The sequence below is a fragment of the Ixodes scapularis genome, unplaced genomic scaffold, assembly GCF_016920785.2.
Source record: "Ixodes scapularis isolate PalLabHiFi unplaced genomic scaffold, ASM1692078v2 PGA_scaffold1__304_contigs__length_218370807, whole genome shotgun sequence".
In the NCBI taxonomy this organism is placed as follows: domain Eukaryota; kingdom Metazoa; phylum Arthropoda; class Arachnida; order Ixodida; family Ixodidae; genus Ixodes; species Ixodes scapularis.
The window spans coordinates 78,279,273-78,298,388 of NW_024609846.1; the positions used below are offsets into that span (position 1 = coordinate 78,279,273).

At 47.0% G+C, this 19,116-nt stretch overlaps 1 protein-coding gene across 1 annotated transcript; it reads right to left on the reverse strand.

The window, feature by feature from the left end:
• Window positions 1-3,220: 3,220 nt before the first annotated feature.
• LOC8039442 (acetylcholine receptor subunit alpha-like 1) lies at window positions 3,221-18,483 on the reverse strand. The gene is made up of 6 exons (XM_029983038.3): window positions 18,005-18,483; window positions 15,431-15,475; window positions 7,210-7,319; window positions 6,954-7,134; window positions 5,658-6,461; window positions 3,221-4,995 (listed from the first exon to the last, which is right to left on the reverse strand). The coding sequence occupies exons 1-6, from the start codon at window positions 18,227-18,229 to the stop codon at window positions 4,810-4,812; spliced, it is 1,551 nt and encodes a 516-aa protein (XP_029838898.1). The 5' UTR covers window positions 18,230-18,483; the 3' UTR covers window positions 3,221-4,809.
• Window positions 18,484-19,116: the final 633 nt, after the last annotated feature.

Consider the following 19,116-nt stretch of genomic DNA (forward strand, 5'->3'; position numbering starts at 1 on the left):
TTGGGAAACAGAGTGCCGATACTTTAAGCGCAGCTCATTTAGTGGCTCTAGGCCACGCTACTTGAGCTAGCTGAGCACAGCTGGCAGCGGCGCGAGCAAGGCCACGAGAGGAACGTGATGGTGCTCGAGTCATCCCACTGTGAACCAATGTTTCGGCCACCCCACGGGTGCGTGTCGCCATCTATTGGTTGAACTAACGCCTTGTTCAAGATGGCTGCCGTGGGACCGCAGCCTTAAGGGCTAGGTTCCCGAGAATCGTGTCAAGTACAAAACACTTGTCGACAAAATTGCCTCTGGACAGCTACCGCCATCTATAAGCGACGGTGGCAAGCACACAACCAGTATGGTTGCCGCTGTCACTCGTAGATGGCGCCAACCTTTCCAGCTATCCAGAGCCGTTTATACTGAGAGAGTTTGGCCTTCTTAAGGAGATTTAGACAGTCTGACAACCACAGCAGCGTAGTCTGACAACCGGGGGATGACTACTTCCGTCCGCCATATTGTGGATCTGACTCATAGGAACTCTACGCGATTTCTCAGGAATGAACAAGACAAAGAAGTAACGCCATATTGTGTTATCGCGAAATCCGCTTGTTCTAGCGGCCAACAAGCTCCGCCCATCGGCCAAACTCTCTCAGTATAAACGGCTCTGCAGCTATCCAGAGCCATCTATACTGAGAGAGTTTGGCCTTCTTAAGAAGATTTTGACAGCCTGGCAACCACAGCAGCGTAGTCTGACAACCGGGAGATGACTACTTCCGTCCGCCATTTCGGGGCTCTGACTCATAGAATCTCTATGCGATTTCTCAGGAATAAAGAAGACAAAGAAGTAACGCCATTTTGTGTTATCGCGAAATCTTCTGGTTCTAGCGGGCAACAAGCTCCACCCATAGGCCAAACTTCAGTATAAACAGCTCTGCAGCTATCATAGAAGAATGGATAGTTGGGTGGCGCGTTGGTGGGATTTCATCATAGGAAACAGCGCGAAAAATAGACGACGACAAAGAAGCACACGTAACGACGCAGCGCTCGTCACGTGTGTTTCTTCGTCCTCGTCTGTTTTGCGCGCTGTTTCCTATGCTCTTATCAGTTTCGGTTTGGACTTAGGATGGGTTGTCCGCGCGCCCTTTCGGGGAAAGAAGACTGGCTGCGGAAGGAGCGGCGGCGTACGCAGCAGCGCGAATGGCTCCGTAACCGCCGCAAAGCCGCCGTCGCCTTGACCTCCACTGCGTCGAGCGCTGCAGATTCCCTCGCCAAAGAAGAGCACATCGCTCGTCTGGAAAGCCGCAACCGAGAACAGAACCAGCGACGTAAAGGGCGCCAGTGGGCCAACGCCATGGGCGACGATCGTGCCACGGAGGCCAAGCGCAAGCGCGAGGCCCGGCGACGACTGCGCTCCACGCCGGCTGAACAGTTCCCGGGTGCGACGGCGAGGTTCCGGAGGGAGTTCGTGGAGAACCCGTTTGTCGTCACGTGCGCCGTGTGCGACCGACTCTGGGTCGCCGAAGACGTATCCACGATCGGCGGTGTGTCGGACGAGAAGAAGCGGGAAACGGGCGCGTGCGCGTTGCGGCAGTGTATCTAGTAAAGCTCCACTGGTCTTCCTTCTTCACGAGAGTGGAAAGGCTGAACATCTTTAGCCTCTCTCTTTGTGTCGAAGCGATGGAAACGCCTATCAAGAACCAGCGTCTGCAGTCGCTTTGGTAACTGTGCCCTAATTTTTATTTTATGACGAGAATACGAATTTTCGCATTGTAGTTTTTACGGGGTACCGGCGTCCAGAGCTAGATGGCGTAAGTGGGCCATGTCCCTCATTGTTCGGAATTAAAACGGTCTCGGGTTGACTTATGTCTCGGGGTGCTAATCACTGTGATTTGCATTCACTAGATTGTACCTGCCCTTACTTTTTTTTTATTTCTATACGTATACAGAACGTCTCATTTGGAGGCAACTCGCGAAAGGTGTGTTCATGTACGATTAATTCTAGTGACATTATTACAATGTTTGGGAATACTTGCAACAAGCTTGTTTTATTTTTAGTGATTGTCCTTATATTCATAATAAAAATTACATGAACAGTATTGAAACGGTAGTCAAGCACAATTCGATGGCTTCATTATTCGCGAATTTGCCAATATGTCCCTTTTCTTAGCATCTTAAGCCGGGGTCCACACTGCTCAATCATCATACAAACGACATTCTGCAAACGCGAATCACCGCAATGCCTGTGGTTCGAATACCGCAGTTTCCTCCTTGAACTCATTGCCGTAGCGATCGAGTTCGTTGCAGTAGACGAAGGCGGCTATCCCGCCACCAGGAGAGGTGGGCACTCGGGCCCGTTTAAATAGACATTTTGTAGCGTCGACATTACATCGCTCGTACACGATCCTCAAACCGCCCCATTCAAGCGTTGCCCGAAAAAACATTCGATATTCAAACTATTGGTGGCCAACTCTGCTAGTCACTTCCTTTCCCAAAGCGTCTCAAAACTACTTTCAGACCTAAGAAATCTCTATGAGGGAACGTACTTCCCGTCTTGGCGCTGCTCTTACTAACATGTTGTCGACACGGCATTCCATCGAAGCTTCACAGACATCCACGAGGTGGTTTCTTGGTTATCGTTTTATTCAGTTTAAAATACGTTTCCTCGCGCTAGCCTACGAAATATTGGTATTGGTGAAGACCTAGTTCAACCCGCTTCGTGTTTAAGCAAAGAGATGAGCTCCAGAATTTGGTTTCCGTGCCCCTTTAACGGAACATAAGAAACGAAATCAGGGGTTTGCCGTGTCCGCGTCCCCGGACTCGGATTGTCGGCGTATTTCGTCGTGTTTTGTCACCAACCTCGGTCCCACCGGCAAAGCAGTTGCCCTGTCTGTGTGTCGTTTGCGCCATGTCTGTCGGGTGGGATGGGGGACTCCGACAAACAGGGAGTCTGTCGGTGTTGTTTGTTGCTCGTTCACGTTGGTCGCTGTTAGTTGTTGATGTCGGTCGCTCTTGTGGCACTAGGCTCTAAAGAAACTTTGGCATCTGGTCCGGACTGCTAGCACTACATTGGAGCGGAGACTGGGCTTATATATATATAAATATATTTTTTTTTGTGGTGAAAATAACATTGCAAATATCTTTCGTGGACACCCTCTACTTTGTTTCATGCATAGTATATGCCAGCTTAGTGTGCCAGCTTACTCGCGCAGCAAAAAGAGAAAGGGAACGCAGTCTGTCGTATAAACGTATTTTATTAATACCTCAGGTTACTGAAAAATCATCTGTCTTTCAGTGTCACTGCGTCTGTAAACGGCATCACCGGCTGAACTGAGACTTGTACTAGAACTATAAAACTTCATTGTAGGTAATTAACCACACCACGTACAAACCACCGAGAATCCTAAAAAAGAGCTCTGGGTTTTCACCACAATGATCTCAGCGATGAAAATTTTTTACTTCAGGCAAGTCTACTGCAAGTACAAGACCAAGGCGATCCCTTCGCTATCGTTGAAGACAAGCCATTATCTTTTTTTTTTTATCTTTTTTTTCTAAGTGCAATGCATTCGCTGGTTTGACGTAGCAAGACACAGCTTTTGGTATATAAGTGAACCCTAGTGCATAACAGCACTGCGCTCTGACATATGCATCGGTAACAATAAAAAAGCATTATCAAACATCACTTCAGATTTGACTTTCACAAGAACTCGCCACCAGTTTTCACTCTTCAGCATTCCATTTTTAGCAATGCCTTTTTCTACACAAATACTAGTTAAAATTTACGAAGACATGAGATCACATTGGCACGGGATGTGAGTGGACGCCTTATTCCAGCATCTTCAAAAATTTAGGGGCGTTGAATAAAGTCGCCGCGAATGCGAAATTATTGGCAACATTGTCGTTAAGCTTGGCTGGAAGGACGGAAACAAATTTAAACACGATACACAAAACAAACTCTCAGGAGCGTTTGAAAGATGTCGGGGCATGTGCTCATATTCCGGTGGGTCATAAACAACAACAACGATAACAACGAATGAATATTTACGAAAGCAAGATACTTTCAATATCTCGAGCAAAGTTGGACATCCTATAGACGGGGAGGTTTCATTGAGCATTAAGCCTTCTTGGTCAAAATCAAAGCGCGCGAAACAAAACTTGCGCAAAACATTTCTGCTTTTACTTTTATTTTTGCAGCTAAGGACGTAAAATAAACACCTGTACTGCTCATAAGCACAAGCCTAAGTCACGCGACGAGTATGGGCACTGAACAGGCGAAGCGTGTAGATTCTTGAATAGGGTTACTCCTGGGCATGAACAATGTCAACACTGACGGCGTTATTCAGGCGCTTGCTCTTTAGCAATGCAGGTATTTATGGAGGGCACAGGGTAAAATCATAGCGACGCTCGAATAATCACAGGCTTATTGACGAAACGAGGAGAGCGCAAGCGTATTGGAACGCGCGTTACACAGGGCGTACCTCGATCACCCAAGACATTGAACGTACGCAGGAGCACGACGTAGACAAACTCGCTGCTGTCTGAGATGCATGTTCGTGTGGCGCCCCATCCACGCGTACGAAGCTATCTCTTGTCGTCTCCGGTAACTGGTGTACAACCCGCCTAATGGCAACCTCTCTGCGTTGACTGTGCGCGAACGAGGCCTTCCCCCGATGAACGAGCTGAGACCCTAAAAAACTTACGCGGTACTGCCGTTTCTGGGCACTAATGTCCATGTCGGTGTGGGTGAGATTTGTCGTTCTGGGCCGGCGACCGTCGTGAGCACGCCGGACGAGACCCAGGCGGTTGAGACTGCCGTCGAAGCCGGCTTCAGTCGTGGATACGGCGCAGCCTGGGGGCGACCTTGGACATGAGGATGTCGATGGGCAGCTTGTCGTCGAACAAGGAGGGCGCCTCCAGGATGATGCAGGCGGAGCCCACGACGCAGGCTACGGTGAAGAGCCAGAGGAAGAGCCGGTCCAGGACCATGGCCACGTAGCGCCAGTCTTCGTTAATCTGCGGACGGAAGGACAGCGGTCTCTTCTCTATTCGCGGCCACGGTTCACAGAGTCACGTGAAGAGACCGACATCATGCTGGCACTTTATGCCAGTGCGTTATTTGAACACAACTTTGATATGCTTGGAAGATTAAAGGCGTGGGTTGCATTCTCGCTTTCATGTATCTATAGTCGGTGACAGGTTAAGACTTCAGGGAAAGCTCCACCCACCTCTTTCCACTTTAGCAGAGCGAACGCTGGAAAGGAGGCGACCTCAGATCCAGTGTTGGCTCTGCTAAAGTAGATTGTGGGGGCAGTAGCTCCTTCTGAACTCTTAACCTCCCACTGATTATAGTCAATAATGAGCGAGAGACAGAAAGAGAGAGAGTGAGAGAGAGAGCTGTCCCTTAGCCAGGTTATTAAAATCTTGCCTTGTGATTTTATTTCGGGGCGAGGGGAGGGTGGTTGTGGGAACCAGTAAAATATCGGTATACAAGCGGTCGAAACTCTCTGTTCACTGGCAGTTTAAGAACGTCAGGGCTTGGTCTCTTATGTTCGCGCATGTTGCTTTGTCCTTCGGCGTTCTTATCGACGCCGCAAACTCATTGGCTGCGATAATAAAAAGCTTGGTACAGGCCACGCCCCCGTCTCTTAAGCTGTCAGGTACACTGTTATGGTTACCTGGTCGAAGTGGTCTGCGTTCTCCATGTGCTGCGCGATGAAGCGCACGTTGAAGACGGGCCTGGCCAGGTCCTGGTCCAGCTGCAGCGGTGGCAGCGTGGGCGACGGCGGCGCCTGCGAGGCGGCGTCCGGCTCGTCGCTGCTGTCCTCGGCGTGGTAGGCGCAGAGGGCGAGCTCCTGTGGCGGAGGAGGCTTGTCGGCGGACGGCGTGGCATCGAAGCCCTTGGCACTGGCATCGTCATCGTCATCATCGTCTTGGGGCCGTTTCATGAGGAGGATGGCGGGGAGGAGCTGGAGGAAGACGTGCTTGACCCAGGGCGCCATCTTATGGGTGGCCGGCGACCGGAAGTTGACGTTGAGCACGGCGATGGTGACGAACACGGACAGGGAGACGAGCACCATGGTGAAGAGCAGGTATTTCCCCAGCAGGGGCACGGCCAGCGACGTGGGCGGGATGATCTCGGACAGGAGCAGGAAGAACACCCCCAGAGACAGCATGATTGAGATGGACAGGGACACCTTCTCGCCCGAGTCCGAGGGCAGGTAGAACACCAGGACGGACAGGAAGGAGATGGCCACGCAGGGGATGATCAGGTTGACGGTGTAGAACAGGGTTTTGCGCCGCAGCGTGATGTTGAACGTGATGTCCGGGAAGGGCTCCTCGCAGCACGAGTAAAATTTCTCCTTGCGCCGGGCGGGCACCGCCATGATGTCCCACTCCACGCTCAGGTAGAACTCGGACAGGTCGATGCCCACCGCGATTTCGTTGGAGTCGTCGCGTTGGTGCTTGTGCTTTAGGTCCACCTGAAGACATACGTCACACATACTTTGGCACTATCTACTCCAAAACACGGCCTAGTGACACTTATAAAGCATTCGGGGAGTTTGTTGATGACAAGTCCGCCAAATGAAATGCGCAATATTGTTTTATGATAACAATCCGGCTACCGAGAGGCACTTTTTCAGGTAGCCAATATTTTTACAATGGTTCTTAAACTGTTAGCCATGAAGATAGAATTGACTTGAGAGACATATAAACATTATAACTTGCCACAAGAATTCCGCCAGACTAACTAAATACTTTCAGAAACGAACATTTCCAAAGCTTACGCGTTTTCCAAAGTCAAAGAAAACGCACGAATTGTTTCTACATCATCAATGTGAGAGGCCATGGATGTTCGGTCCCCGACAACAATAATAATCCCCTTGTAGTTATGCTAAGGGAGTTTCATTTATTTAGATCGCCCTTATAGTTCCTCTATAGCTCTTTTTTGGTTGACATGTTTTGTAACTTACGGTATAACCATCGTAGGTCCACGAGCCGAACTTCATAAAGCAAGTCTGCTCGTCGAAAGGGAAGTACTGCACGTCGATTTCGCACGAGCTCTTGTAGATGGCTGGCGGTTTCCAGATGACCAGGCCGTCCGAGTGGAGGATTGCCTTGGTCATTATGGTCACCTCATAGTTGCCGTCCGCACTGTGAGAAACAAAAAAAGTGGCTGCGTTACATTTCGTGTAGATGTTATTCACAACCAGGTGGCCAGACACGTACTTGTTGTAAAGTACGATATCTGGCAGCCAGATCTGTTCGGCCGGTACGTGGACTTTGGACACACCCCCGTACTCTTCGGGGTCCCAGCGCAGTTTGTAATCGTTCCACTCCTGCAACGCAAAAAGATGTCTGACGTGAGGCGGAAGGTCACCGAGAATCGATTAAAGGGACTAACCCTAATAGAGGGCCCAGGCATGCCCTGAAATTATAATTGGAAGTCTACTCTCGTGTGTGTGTGTGTAAGTGGTTGGAAAAGGGGGGGGGGGGGGGGCACGCAGAGAACCAACTGCAGAAATCTACATTAGGAGCCGCCTAGCGAACGACAAAGGGTTAAATATATTAACGGTCGAAATCTGTTTTAATGCGGGTCAAGATTGAAGATAGAATAAACAATTAGGACAAAGACAACACAACCACGTCTTTCAGGTAAGATCGGGTTGTGTTGAGTTTGTCTATACTTGTTTATTTTTCTTCAATATTGGGTCACCAATGGAAGACTGCACTGCTGGACTGTAGAAATGATTATCCATGTCCATGTGTTCAAGCACGAACGAAGTTTTGGGTCCTAATAGGGTGTTCTGGAACAGCATACTTACATGTCAACTCAACGACAGAGCCTATTGATTGCCATTCAACGGCCACTATAGGAGAGAACCAGGTCCGCGGACGAGATAAATGTACTTATCACGTGACCTTGACGTCATAATCATAACGGGTAAATTCGCAGGTCTGCGGTCAGTCCGCGGACCTGGCTCTAAATCCCCATGGTTACCGTGGACCGAACTGAGGGCTACGAGTCCGAGCTCGTAGCTTCGTTTGTTGCTTTCGCTACACGTGCTACCGAACAAGATCAGCACCTCTTAAAGGCTTTCGCTTTCGCAAAGGCTTTCGCTTTTCTCAAAGGCTTAGCTTCCGCTGCACTACAAGCTAAAAAAGAACCACCAGGCAGCGCACGGAACGTTCGATTTGCATCCAGTCAGCGTCTGGTCAATCTGCCAGTGAAGGAGACAAAAATGGCGCGACGACACGGCGTTCTTTTTAATTTTACTCGTGGAAGAATTCCTACAACTGGCAGTGCCTCCAATACTATCAGTATGTACCTAAGCAACAATATAAAATGCCAACTCTGACCTCAGCAAAGAAATGCAGCGGCGCTTCTGCTGAGATAATTGAACGTCTACTGATTTACGTGAACCGCGCAGTTCTATTTGCCCGCTTATATTTGCGTTATATTTACTTCAATGCCCCCAAGCACCGACGCCGCGTGTGATGCCGTACATCTTTGTACCGCCATCACAAGCAACGTCAAAGCTTGGAGGCAAGAAGAGCAACATAATTGTAAGAGATCTGGAGAAATAAGCGTGAGTGATAAGTTTATTGGATGCACAATGCCACATTTGACCGCCTTAACCATGAAACCTTACTACAAAAACTGCTAGCTTACGGCGTTAGAGGTAAAGCTCTTGACATTATAAGAAGTTACTTGCAATCCCGGTTTCAGATGGTGGTAATAGATGGCTACCACTCTAATAGTAGACAAATGAAAAATGGCGTTCCGCAAGGAAGTATTTTAGGGCCGCTTCTTTTTAACTTATATATCAACGATATAGTAAATATTGACTCTAAGGTGCATATGATAATTTATGCGGATGATACTTCCATTTTTTTCTCGGGCAGAAATACTTCTGAATTGATAGAAGCTGGTAATCGGTTTCTTCATAAACTGAATGAATGGACTATTTCTAACTCACTAGTTATAAACAGTAAAAAAACAAAGTCTGTCATTTTTAGATCAAAAGGAATAAATAATATATGTCAGCAGCAGGCCCTTACCTTAGGTGCACAAACTATCGAAATGGTTAAGACAGTTAAGGTGCTTGGGGTAATGTTTAACGAATATTTGCGATGGGATGAGTCCATTCAGTCTACTGCAAAAAAGCTATCAAGAGTAGTGGGTATCATTTATAAGTGCAGGGAAAAACTACCTTCATCGGTATTGCTTCTTATTTACAACTCTTTGTTTTATTCTTGTTTTAATTATTGCTTTTTGGTATGGGGAAATTCTACTTATTCGAATATTAACATTCTTTATTTGTTACAAAAAAAAGCAATTCGTGCGATCTGCAATGAGGCTTACTGTAGCCACACAACACCCATGTTCAAAAGATTAGGCCTGATTAAAATAACAAATTATTATGACTATAAACTTATTCTCATGTACAAAACAGCATTAAATAAGCCAGACAGTATCTTCCTTTCCCTGTCCTCCTTACAAACAAAGCAGATTTCATATGCTGTTCGACACGCTGACACCTGGATAGTCTCTCGTTCAAGAACCAATTATGGTGACCAGATGCTGCAGTATAGGCTACCTAAAGTTTTAAATACTATGTCCCTTTTGGGTGTTGAAGTTGAAGTCATTTCCAAAAAGTGCTTACGTTCCAGATTTGTTGAATTGTAATATTTTAACTAGTCAAAATAGTGTACCTATAGTTATTTTTGTATCGTTACTGTTTTGTTTAATTTTGTATTTGAGATTGTTTACTCTGCGATGACTGCTGTTGCTGCCGAAGGGGAGGAAGGGACTCTGTCAAGCAGTTCCTACTGCTTTTTTCCCATCCTCCCACTCTTCATTGAAGAGAAAATAAACTTGAAACTTGAAACTTGAAAGACGCTCATATTGGCTGAGAAACTCTTTCAGTATACGATGATGCTCCGTAGCAACCTTGGTGCGACTGGTTTTAACGACCCCTTCGTAACTTCGAAGCCTTGAAAGGGTCCAAAAATGCGACCACTATGGCAACCGACAGCGATGAGCCAATCACCTTTAAAGGTTTTGTTGTCTGTATGTTGGTCGACGAAAATAATCCCTGAAGAGGGACAAAGGACAAACACAAATCTCCAATGTTGGTACTTGTTTGTGCCCGGCTAGCTGCAGGTGGGAAGGCAATGGCGCTACTTTCCCAGATCCAGTGACTAGCGCACACCAGCTCAGAGCGAATGCTGTGGAGCGAAAGCTCGCCCTGCAGAACACAGGGATCCTGGGTTCAATCCCCACTCCCGCTTGTTTCGATCTGGATGAGCGTCGTACCGGCTTGCGGTCGTGTATCACTACTGCGTGGTGCACGCGTTAATGACCAAAGGCTAGCTATTTGTACTGCACTGGCTAAATTTCTCATCTGCAGCTGGGAGACAAATTTCCCGTTGAGGTAGACTAAGTTATAGGCTGTAAAAACATACACCCTTTTTCTTCTTTTTTTTTTCTCTGCTTTTTTTACCACTGTCATCCCTCTAACGATATTTGAGCTTCTGCGCTTTTTATGTTGCTACCTCATTAGTGGGCCGAGCTATTCAGGGAGCAAGTAGTAGACACGAAATATTCGCGCATCATGTTTTAATTTGATCAGCAGAAACAGCGCAACGTCTGGTGATGCCCCAATATGTTCAAAACGGGCAGTTGGTGACGTTTTAAGGTCGATTTTGTGATTGGCAGCGTTGCCAAGAACCGAAAGAATACCTTTTAAGGGGCTAAATAGAGCGTATCACTTTGTAAAATATTGTAATTCATATGAAAAAATCGATTTTACCAAACTTTTTTTTTTTTTTTTACAATTATGCAGGGAAAAAAATTACACTTATTGAGACGCTTATCTCCCGGCGGCGGTGGCCCCGGGAACCGATTTTATGGATTCCACGTCAAAATGTCCAACGAGACGAAATGTCCAACGAGTCAGAATGTCCAATGTTGGACATTTCGTCTCGGTGGACATTTCGTCTCGTTGGACATTTTGACCTGCTTGGACATTTCGTCTCGTTGGACATTTTGACTCTTTGGACATTTCGACCCGATTGGACATTTCGTCTCGTTGGACATTTTAACTCTTTGGACATTTCGAATCGGTGGACGTTTTCACCCGATAGACATTTTGACCTCTTTGTATCGTTGGCCCAGACTCTGGCACTGCATAATGCTGAGACGGACGTTTTTAGAATTTCGAATACTTACAGGCACCCCGGGTTTTCGCTAAAGCGGTAGTAGGGTGATGACTTGAAGAAATCTGACAAACGTTTTTGGGGGAAAACAAAATTTCTAATCGCAAAAAAAAAAAAAAAACTAATTTACGTTGCGGACGCTGGTAGTCCGCTAGAATGTAACCCTAGCGGTTGGAAGAAAATGTCAAATTTCAGATTTGTGCTCTTGTTAAAAGGGGGGGGGGGGGGGGGGGGGGTGAATTTTTTTTTTTTTTAGTTAACAAATGGGGCACGTTTCCGGTGGCGGACGCTGTTCATCTTCATGTATTCCCGGCTATGTTGACCACCATTTAAGCACTGAAAATTTCTAAGCATTGCCTAAAATGAATCAGACTACGCTATGTTCCGAAAAATTGGCATAAGTTGCTCCAGCTTATTTTTTCGATGCTTAAAACAGGGTTTCCTTCCTTAACCTGCAAATTAGGAGACACCTAAGGCAATATAATTAAACGTGATGAATAACGGCAGCAAATGCAATAATATATTTTGTAATTAGGATACGGTGATGGATTAGGTGATTGAAGCAAAGTTAAAATAGCGCTAACTAAAACTTTGGATTAGGTAGTTGGTTCATGACTAAAAGGAATGAAAAACGCAAAAAAGACACCAACGGAAAAAAAGAAAGGTTGTGTTTTGTCTTCTTTTTCGTCTGTATCTTTTTGCCTCTACAATGTTATCTTATATTGCGCCAATTTTCATGTATAAAAACCAAGGAGGGTGCTTCGTGCCCAGGTCCACGAAGTTCACATACGGACGTTTGCAGCAGAAGCGTTTAAAACGAGACTCAAGAGGAAATTACTCATTGCACGTGCATTCGTCATTATGTTATTTAAGTCGTCCACCCCCAATCTTTCCCCCGGATAGGGCGAGCACATGAATACGCAGTGTGTACGAAGAAACCCAGCATGTTTCAGATTCGGCATCGCATGCTTTGTTCGCTGCCATCCTAGCTTCCTTCCCTCGATAAAGGGGACAGATGACTGCACCCTTGTTATAATTAAAGTCACTGATAGTGGCATTAGTCAGAAGGCCTTGGACAGGGGTCGGCGCATTCTGTGCCTCCCGCAGTTTTTCGCGCGTTTCTATTCCATATCTGACTCGAGCATACTTGATATAAGCAACATTGAACAGGGTTGCAAGAACTTTCATAATAAGCATTCTTAACGCAAGCCATACAGCGTGTATACAGCATGGGACGGATAAAAAATGACACGTGGACATTTCGTCTCGGACATTTCGACTCGATGGACATTTTGACCTGATTGGACATTTCGTCTCGATGGACATTCTGACCCGATTGGACATTTCGTCTCGATGGGCATTTCGTCTCGATGGACATTCTGACCCGATTGGACATTTCGTCTCGATGGACATTTTGACACGGGTGTCACGTGGCCTATTGGACATTTTGACTCAATGGACATTTCGTCTCGTTGGACATTTTGACCAGAAGCCGATTTTATGGGCGGCCTGTTTCTCTCAACCAGGGGGCGCTGTAGTGTCCACGAGACGCGACCGCAAAAGAGGCGCTTCAGCGTCAGCGAGACGCGACCATTTAACGCTGACATGAAGCGGCGTGCTAGCGTCATGCAGGACCCACGGGCGTATATTGTATTAGCGTCTGTCAGCGTCTTTCCATGCGCGCTAACAAAGCGTTCTAAAAGGACGCTTGGTTAGCGTCCTTTTAGGAAAAAAAAAACGCGATTGAAAAATATTTGAGTTTGCTCGCTAGGGTCGCTGCTCAAAACTTGATAGCTACAGGCCCTTGATCGGGAATCGTAGTTCGGGATGTCGAAACAACGGATTCAGTGGGACGCATATTTCTGCTATTTGAGCCTGCTGCTCTTGTCGTGTGCCGTGAGCTACCTGTTCTCACCCATCAGTTTGGTGTCCTCGTGCTTTATTTTGTGTTTTCTTTTCTTTTTCGGTTTTCGCATTAGTACCCTCGATTGGACGAGTTCGTGCGTGCTACGTTACCCCGAGAAGCTCCGTAGGCCTAATTAGCCAGACGCACTTGCCCGGAAAGCCGGCAAAAGCTTGAAGCTAGATGACGCAGCAAAGGTAGAGTTAATTAGAATTTAGGACGACCTCAAGTGTAAGCTACGTATGATCATGCGCTAATCGTACGCGCCTGCAGCCGTTTATGCTCAAAACAACAAAAGACCAGTCTCGATATGTCTATACAAAAGCCGGCCGGCGGATTCGTGCCGAGGGATTTCGACGGGCGCGATGTAGCGATACTGCAGATCTTTTTCTACCGACATTTGTATGACATATGGGAGAAAATATATGCTTATTTAAACACGTTATCCCCATTTTTTTAATAGTTTATTCCGGTGCAGCTCGCCCCTGAACCGAATCGCTGCCTCGATTATACCGATCGCATGATCGCATTGATAGAGACCAGTGGAAGCGTAAAAAAAAAAAAAAAATATGGAGCAGAGAGCGCTAGACCGCACTCAGTTTCGTCGGGCTCTCATCAGCACGCAGCGGGGTGCAGCATAGTGTACGACGGCGACGCGATCACGTTCGGAGCTCGAACCTAGCTATAGGACGATGCAAGGGGCCATAGCGACGATGCGTACCCGTCTTCGCCGCGGCAGCCATGAACCTAACCAGCAGCCAATTGGTCAGCCGCCTCACTCCAACCATAGCCTCCTCTATACTCACAAAGCCTGGCAGTTCGATGACAGAGCCATAGAGTGCCCTTTCTCAGATTTGGAGCGCGAGGATCTGCTAGCACAGAGCGTTTCTCGGGGAGTCTGGTATTCAGCGCACAGCTTTTGCAGCGGCGAGGACCCGAAACATGGTTTTCAAACCAGACGAGAAAAGAAGCGGTAGCCCGAGGAACGCGAGAAGCACGAGCGGACATTTCATCGCTCGGGACAAGTGTGTTTCGGCGTCTCGCACCAGCGGGGCGCCCGTTACATGACTCTTGTCTGCCGCTCTACCTTTTCACGTTCGGCGGCCGCGTCCCGTGGCGATCTACCAGGCTTTGTCAGTATAGAGGAGGCTATGCTCAAACCCTCGAATCAATTAATTGTCCACCTAAAATGTGTTACTTGTTTTTGCAATCTTAATTCGCTTATAACTGCCAAAATAAATCGTATTTCCAGACAAAGTTTTTCCTCCGTGTTCCCACGTCCGATATGAGCTCGGTCTCAGCGCAAATTTCAAACCAGTCCAAATATCATTAGGGGGCCCCTTTAAATTACCGTGACTATATATCTCTCTGCATCTTCAACAAATAGGAAGGGGCTACTTTTAAAAGTTCGTGTACCAGGATCTCTTTTCTAACTCCCTTTTTATTAATCGACGCTATTTGTAATAAAAATATATATTTATTAAATATATCTTATTGTTTTGATATTTCGAACTCAAAACCATGAAAATATAATTTGACTTCTAGGCTCAGAGTTAATGCGTATTTTCGTGCACTTTTAATACTCCTCTAGACTGAGAATCGAATTAAGTCAAGAGTTTAGTATAGGCCTTGGAATCAGCCACTTTCTTGACATTTATAATGCATATTGGTGGGGTAAGCCGTTCACATTCCAGAATTCACTGGCAAGTACGTCTCTGCTTGAGACATCAAAGTCTCACGTTCACGCCAACAGTATCTTCCTTGCTGCAACAGTGATTGCTGCGCACACTTATAAAACGATAGCACAAAAAGAACTCACAAAATATTCCTTCTAACGTGATGTATTTTCTTCCGTAGTAACCGGAGACACGGCGTCCGGCTTCCGGTGACCAAGTGGAGAGGAGCTGTTTCTTTTTTGGTGGTGAGGGTCTTGACGTATATATAAGAGCGTTCGTTGTTCAAATAAGGTAGAAGCTGTGTTTGAGACTTGTTGTTTTGTCCACCATTTCGTCGTTTACCCTGAGACTGGGGGGGTTTTTTGAAGAGCAGAAGAAACAGAAAAAACAGACAGGTCTCAAACACAGCTTCTACCTTATTTGTTTTTTCTGTTTCTTCTGCTCTTCAAAAAACCCCCCCAGTCTCAGGGTAAACGACGAAATGGTTGACTTCCACCAGCTAGCCTGTACTTTGACTCTTTTCTTGTTTTGTCCCTTTTTTTTTTATCGTTGCGTGTCCCCGGTTACAGTGGAAGTTCTTCACCAGCTCGCCTGTGTTTTTACCCTTTCTTTGATGTATTTTCTTCAAGCAAATAGATACTCTGCTCACCTGTTCTACCCAGACGTTTGTTGTCATAATCTGGTTCTTGAGATTCTGTAAAGAAATCAAGAAACCGTAAGTAAATATGTGTAAACATGACACATAGAATCAAAACGACGAGCGAGATTGCTACCGACCGTCGTGGTAAACCACCAAGTTATGCGGAAATAACTTATGCCAAATTCTCCTGGTAAATGTGGAGCGATTAAGGAGCGTTTTTTTTAAATATGTTTATGCATGTGCAAACGCGAGCTAGCATTCGTTGCTCTAAACGCGCAAGCATAAATTGGTTTTGGATCGCAAAATCTACTAGTTGAATTCGCCATTAATGACTTAGTTAATATACAGAGGTCAGCATCGTTCGGTGAAATGTAGTTGAATCATTTCACATGTCTACCAACAAGGCACCTATGTTATAAGCATCCGTCGGGCACGTTTGATAGCCAGGAGCTTATTCCTACACCAATCCAATGTCTATGAATTCAAAACCCAGCGTGAAACCTCCAATGCCCAGAAGTTAACAAAGCGAGTAAAACTTAAGCAATTTACACGATCGCTGAGAATGGCACTGGCCACAGCAAGGTTACTGTGGCATTGTTTACTCTTAGGTTGCTAAGTTAAGGCTTAGTTCGTGTATTGCCTGTATTGTGCGCATTATTATTAGCTTATTTTTGAGTCCACGACCAGATATTTAGCTTACACGCTTCTGATACGTAGATTAATTGCACACAAGTGCTAACTACGCGTGCTCGTGCTCGAACAATGTAAGACAAACAAGTTATGCAATTCGAAGTGACTCCCAAACACGTGAGCTACTACAGTGCTTCCTGTGTAACACGCCTAAAAACATCTGGAACAAGTTGACCGGAATACACGGAGGAGTAACAAAAGACAACATCGTCCGGCAAAAAGTATGTTCAAGCTCTTTAATATTCTTATTTCTTATCAACGTGCTCCTGTAACGTCAACATAAAACACCGAAATGCGTTTGTACGAACCTGTCAAGAAAAAAAAAAGGTGAGACAATAATTATCACCGGAGAAACTCAAGATGATGATTCTGCTTCACAGTTTAAGGGGCCTTACCAAGTCATGAAAACTGCAGTGCCGCGGGGACTTCTCAAGATCGTGCAGTACATTGAACTCGCAACACAGTAAAAATGGCACCGATTACGAAAATATTGAAATACCATCCCAGGAGAGGTGGATTCTCAAGCTGGGGAGAATGAAGACGACCAACGTGAAAGAAGACAAAGCAGGGCGCAATCTGGGCGGTGTTTGAAATAAGATGATGAGAAATCAAGATGGTTACAAGCACGTCTTGATTATTCTTCGGAACGTTGCAAAAGCAAAAACGTTTAGCAAACCACCACGCGCTTGTTGAGTTCAATATTTATTAAACACATCCTGCCGGTTCAGATATATCGTAGCGCTAAATTAACACTATAGGAACAGCGCTGACCCAGCGCTCACTTGAACGGTATACCTTAGCACTGATGCAGGGTAGTATCAGCGCCGTTTTAGCAGACTATACTCTCTGGGAAGGGGATTGGGAGAAAAATATTGGCAAGATGAAATGAAATAAGGAACGAAATATAAACGATGATGAGGCGATTAGACTGACGTTATGTCACATCTCAGAGGGTCCGTGCCATTCATATGTCTCCCAAAAAGACAATCAGATCGTTGGTTGCCTTAACGAAGCATTGAATAGATTTCCCGCCGCCAAGCACTTCTCAACGGCAAGTGGTCTATCATTCTTGTTTGGTAGTGTTGTCTCAAGTATTATCTCTTGGAGGCGCGAAGAGTCCATACAATACGGAAGCGTTGTATGGTTTCCGGAGTTATGTATGTTAGCCAGACAATTCGGTCTGGTTACTTTCTTGATTCTGTGAAAAAACATCCTTGTTAAAGCTACTCCAAGCCCTGATCTGTGCATTGTAGTCTCTATTCGATAAGGGAGACCACATGACAACTTAAATATCAAGTTGGGATGCAGGAAGTCAAGGCGGGTGTGAAAAAAAGTCACAACATTCTGACGCCTCCAATGTTAATTTTTTCGTTGCTCGACAAAGCACCGATGCAGCATCTGTTCGGAAGAATGGTATCGCAACGCTTGTAACGTTTTGGTGAGAATTTCGTGTGGCTTTGTAACAGCTCTTGTCACTGATGACACCACAGTCACCTGGAATCAACTGAGGATTCCAGGTCCACTGTGGACTGGAATTTACAAAGCTGGCCATTGTGGTGGATCAAATATAAGCTCTTCGGTAGCATTTCGCAGAAACAAATCATAAACGATTCATCAAGCGGTCCAGTAACATCCCGTTCATGTTTCAATCGGTTCCAACGCCCTTAACCCAGTAACGCTCAATACGTCAGCCAACCTAACGGTCACCAACAGCTGGATCGCCATCTTGGCCGTCTGCTCGTCAACGCCATCCCCGCCCATTTGGAGCTTCCTCGAGTTCCCCCAAGGTCTCCCCCAAAGACGGCTCTGAGAAAGACGCCGCCGGCGTGACCGACGCCAAGAGCGCCCGCGCGCTGGGAGGCCGCGGCAGCGATCGATGAGAGGTTCGCTCACCACGTCGATGAGCTGCGACAAGCGGAGCCCCATCTTGACCGTGAGACGATCCGAGTTATTGCCCACGGGCCGAATAAGCGAGCTGTAGCCATTGATGAGGTCGTGGTAGAGTCGCTTGGCGTCTGCGTTGGCCCGGCAGCCCCGCGTCGCCCAGCACAGGACGATGAGCAGGGGGAGGGAGGAGAGCTGCGGGCCGAACCGCGGGCCGAACCGCGGCCCGCCCATGGCACGGTGGCCTCACGTGTGGCCCCAGGTATCACATGCCCGCCGACTCATGCAGCGGGGAGCCGGCCCCACTCGCTGCTGTGCCGCCGCTCGAACGACGACGTGCACGGAAACGCCGCGCGGCAGAGACACACGGCGCGGGGTTCGGGCCCGGGACGTTCTGGAGGGCGATCGCAGCGCCGCCACCTCCCTGGCGCCGGGTCTTGGTTGCGACGCATCGGACGGCTAAAGCCCCGATCGTACTGCTCCTACATACAGAAGGCACAGTGTGCGCTGCAGACATGAACACATGATTATATGTGGACATGCCTCCAGTACGTTTGAAGCATGTATGTGTTCATGAAATATTTCCTCACTAATTCTCCCGATACTTAGCTAAAGGATCGGTTAGCGAGAGATTTGTTGAATATATCCGACTGCTCTGCGGAGCGCTAGAGCTACCCCGGACCGTGACGAAAATGGAATGTTAAACAATGCCAAACAATGGTGTATGGTATTTCTCCGTTGCGGGTCTTGAAATGCTCATGGCCCCGGATGTTTGTGTTTCGTTCGCCGACGCGCACTAATGAGACCTCTGGGAGAGCCGTCCTTGTTGCGCGTTACCGAGCGCTCACGAGGCGGGTTTGTCAAGTCGAACAATTAAACGTCTGCTGATCTACAACTTGGCAAAACGTGAACGTAAAAAAAAAAAAAAAAGAAATCCACGAGTTTAAGTGTTTTTCAAGCCGCTCGAGTACGTATCGAGAATGCGCACCGAGAAAAGCTGCAGAATCGGGGGCCTCGTGCAAGCTGGGCTCGAACTGTTTTCGAGCTTTCAGACCCGTATCATCCGGCAGTGTATCGTGCTCAGTGTGTTCACAAAGTTTAGATTAACACTTGGCCTATAT

What these genes read in the sequence shown, in the direction of transcription:
- LOC8039442 (XM_029983038.3), bottom strand. Translation starts at nt 18,229, where the DNA reads ATGGGCGGGCCGCGGTTCGGCCCGCGGTTCGGCCCGCAGCTCTCCTCC. An exon ending in CAAACGTCTGGGTAGAACAG is followed by an intron (nt 7,320 to 15,430) that starts GTGAGCAGAGTA and finishes TTTGCGTTGCAG; the next exon opens with GAGTGGAACGATTACAAACT. An exon ending in ACGCAGACCACTTCGACCAG is followed by an intron (nt 4,996 to 5,657) that starts GTAACCATAACA and finishes TTCCGTCCGCAG; the next exon opens with ATTAACGAAGACTGGCGCTA.